At 63.2% G+C, this 3,027-nt stretch overlaps 1 protein-coding gene across 1 annotated transcript; it reads right to left on the bottom strand.

Moving 5' to 3' along the window:
* Position 1: 1 nt before the first annotated feature.
* Positions 2-1,196, bottom strand: CHST3 (carbohydrate (chondroitin 6) sulfotransferase 3; the record flags this gene model as incomplete). Its single annotated transcript, XM_009325982.1, has 2 exons — positions 1,060-1,196; positions 2-908 (listed from the first exon to the last, which is right to left on the bottom strand). Coding segments are annotated over exons 1-2 (1,044 nt in total), but the record flags the coding sequence as incomplete, so codon positions are not given.
* Between the last annotated feature and the right edge of the window lie 1,831 nt (positions 1,197-3,027).

Below are 3,027 nucleotides of genomic sequence, written 5' to 3'. Positions count from 1 at the left end.
CCTCGTAGCGTACCAGCATGCAGCGACCCCGCAGCCACCCTGGTCGCCGCAGCCCCAGCTCGGCCGACAGACGGATGCTCTCGCAGTTCCCCCGCAGCCGCTGCACCTCCTCCTCGTGGAGGGGAGCCTCCCCTTCAGACGCCCACTTCTTCCAGGTCTCGTACTTGCCGGAGAAGGCCACCATGCGGGAGGCCAGGACAGCCCGGGGGTCCCGCACCAGCTGGATGATGCGCACGTCCAGCCGGGGGTCCTCCACCAGCGGCTGCAGGAACTCCAGCTGCCGGATGCGCACCGTCTTCAGGGCCACGTGCTGCTTGCGCCGGCATGCCTCAGCGGCCAGGGTGATGTTGAGGGGGCCGCAGCGGCGGTTCTTGCAGTGGTACTTCTCGAAGACCTTCTTGGTGCTGGGTGTGCAGACGGGCTCCTCACAGAGTGAGCGGCTCGAGCCTCGCCGAAACATGAAGGGCGTCAGGTGGCCCTCAGGTGCCGGCGAGATGAAGCTCTCCAAGATGTAGAGGTCACAGAGGAGGAGCTGCTTGAGGACGTCCCGATAGACCAGGGCCGAGCCCACCGCGTTGGCTCCCCCCGGCTCGAAGGTCACCATCCTCTCGATGTGCCAGAGGGGCTCAAAGAGGTAGAAGATGCTGCCTTGCTGGTTGAAGAACTCCCCCACAAAGGAGGAGCCAGTGCGGGTGGTGGCCATCAGCAGGACATGCCGCCGCGGCCCAGGGTCGCCATCGCCTGCCAGCTGCAGGGTGACGTTGCGCAGGTGGGACCTCAGCTGGGAGAAGGCAGCGTCCAGCTCTCGCAGCGAGGCCAGCGAGCCATTCTCGGCCAGTGCTGGGCTGGCCTCTGTGCCGTTTGCCTCCGCCAGCGCCTGTGGGGACTGCTTCAGCTTGTCCGACACCCTGTGGGGAGACCCAGCCCAGCCTGGAGGGGAGCAGGACCACCCCTGCATCCCAGTAGGGTGTTTTGGGGGGCTCCTGCTGCAGAGGAGCTTGGGATGTGGGGGAGAGAAAGGGTTAAAAGCATGGGGTCTCTTAGGTACCCGCTCCCTACCTGGAGATGAAGTTGTTCTCCTTCTCGATGATGACGAGGCCGACGACAAAGACCAGCAGGACGGCATACTTGCTTCTCATCTTCAGGCAGTGCAGCAGCTCCCAGAAATCCTGAGGCAAAGCACGTCGGATCTCCATGGGGGGGACACACAAGTCCCTCCCGCCCGCTGGGGAGCTGTCCTGGGCTAGCCGCCCGGCATCCTCTGCCCCACAGGCCCTGCCCGGGGCGGCCCTGCCTGCGGGGAGAAGGAGGGTCAGCGCAGTGGTAACTCTCTGCAGGCAGGGTGGAGCAGGCAGGGGTCAGAGGCTGACCCTTCCCACGAGGGACAACCAACAAGGTCTTGACAAGAGCAGTAAAAAAGGGGGGGGGGCTCCTCCCTAGAGCTCCCATCCCGCCTGCGAGGAGCAGCTGCCCGAAGACCCCATTGGCCGCTCCCCCTCCTTCCTGAAATACATCTGCCCGACAGAACCTCTTCCCGTGCCTCTGCTGGCCACCGCTGCCAGCCCTGAAACCCAATCCCTGCTGCCCCAACAGCTGCCTGCTCCCTGCCGGCCAAAAACCTGCTGATGGCAGCGAGGGTCCCCCCCGGTTGCGAGAGCAGCTCCTCATCCCAGTCCACAGGGCATTGTGGCTCTCAGCCTCTGGAAAGAGCTACTTTTGGGGAGGGTTGCAGGCTCCACCGTAGGGCCCCGGCGTAGGGCTGCATGGCTTCCGCCTTCCAACAGCACAGCAGCGGTGGCTGCTCAGACATGAAAATGAAACTCAGAGGGTTTCCAGGAATGACAGCGGCCCGGAAAACACTGCTGCTGCCGCCAGTCCCACTCGAGCAGTAAAATGCTCTTGGAGGCTTTTTCCGAAAAGAAAAAAAAACTCGAATGATGGTGCAGCCACTTGGTGCGGGATGCAAAACCCACCGGGAGACTCAGCATCCCCCCAGGCAGAAAAGACCACCCCCCCCCAGCAGCCCTTGCTCTTCCTCCCAGCGCTGACGAAATCGGGGTGATGGCGGGAGCTGCTCTGAGTTGCACGAAACCCATGTCCCAAGTGGGACATAGTGGAGATTTTGGGGGCCAAAGCCGCCATTTGAGACCCCGAGGCAGGTCTCCAGCATGTGTCACGTGTGCAAATTTACACACGTAGGGCTTGCCGGCACCTGCTACCTGGCCGCTGGTTCGCACGCCTGGCGTCTGGCCAGCCACGTGGGTGATGCTGTTTGCTCATCCCGCTTTCTTGGCCAGACTTCCGGTGACTCAGGGAAAGTCTGTTTAGGTTTGGTTTGGCTCCTGCCAGCGTGACCCCAGCAACACGCCCCACCCCTTCTTTCAGGGGTGAAGGGGTCCCGGCACAGCCCCATCCTTCGGGGGGCCCCCAGGGTTTGCCAGAGGGGAGATGCCCTAGCCAAGCTGCGGTACCCACAGTCCTCAGCAGGGTGTGGAGCGGGGAAGCCCTGCCAGGCATTGCATCACGCCCAAACCTCCTCAACGCCGTCCGTGGCCAAAATGTACATTTTTTGGTGTTGCTCACTGTATGCCCCTCCCGCTGGGAAGGGGGACAGCCTCAGGACTGCAGGCGGGAGGAGAGGGACGTGCCCTGTGGCCAGGGCAGCATTGCAGCCTGCCCAGTCCCTAGCCCTCTCTGCGGGAGGACCAGGATTTTCCCAGCTTGAGCAAACCACTCAGCTCCAAGGGCTTGGCTTTGCGCCGTCTCCTTCCCAGCAAAAGCTGCTAAAAAGGAAACACCGCCCACACACACGCACCCAGGAAACCGGTGCTTCGGTAGGATGCAGGGACCCCACAGAGCCCTGGCAGGTCCCAAGCCCCCCCGGCTCCCCCCTTCCCCCTGCAGCGAGCGGCACCGACATCCCCCCCCCCTCACGTATGTGTATGTATTTAACAGTCCTGTTAGTTTAGTTTGTCAGCACGCCACTCCTCGGGGACAGGCTGGCAGCCGGGGTAGGTGCCTTTTGCC

Source organism: Pygoscelis adeliae, unplaced genomic scaffold (assembly GCF_000699105.1).
Source record: "Pygoscelis adeliae isolate BGI_AS28 unplaced genomic scaffold, ASM69910v1 Scaffold4, whole genome shotgun sequence".
Lineage (NCBI taxonomy): Eukaryota > Metazoa > Chordata > Aves > Sphenisciformes > Spheniscidae > Pygoscelis > Pygoscelis adeliae.
Note: the sequence above shows the minus strand (reverse complement) of the source record. Positions and strands in the feature narration are given on the sequence as shown.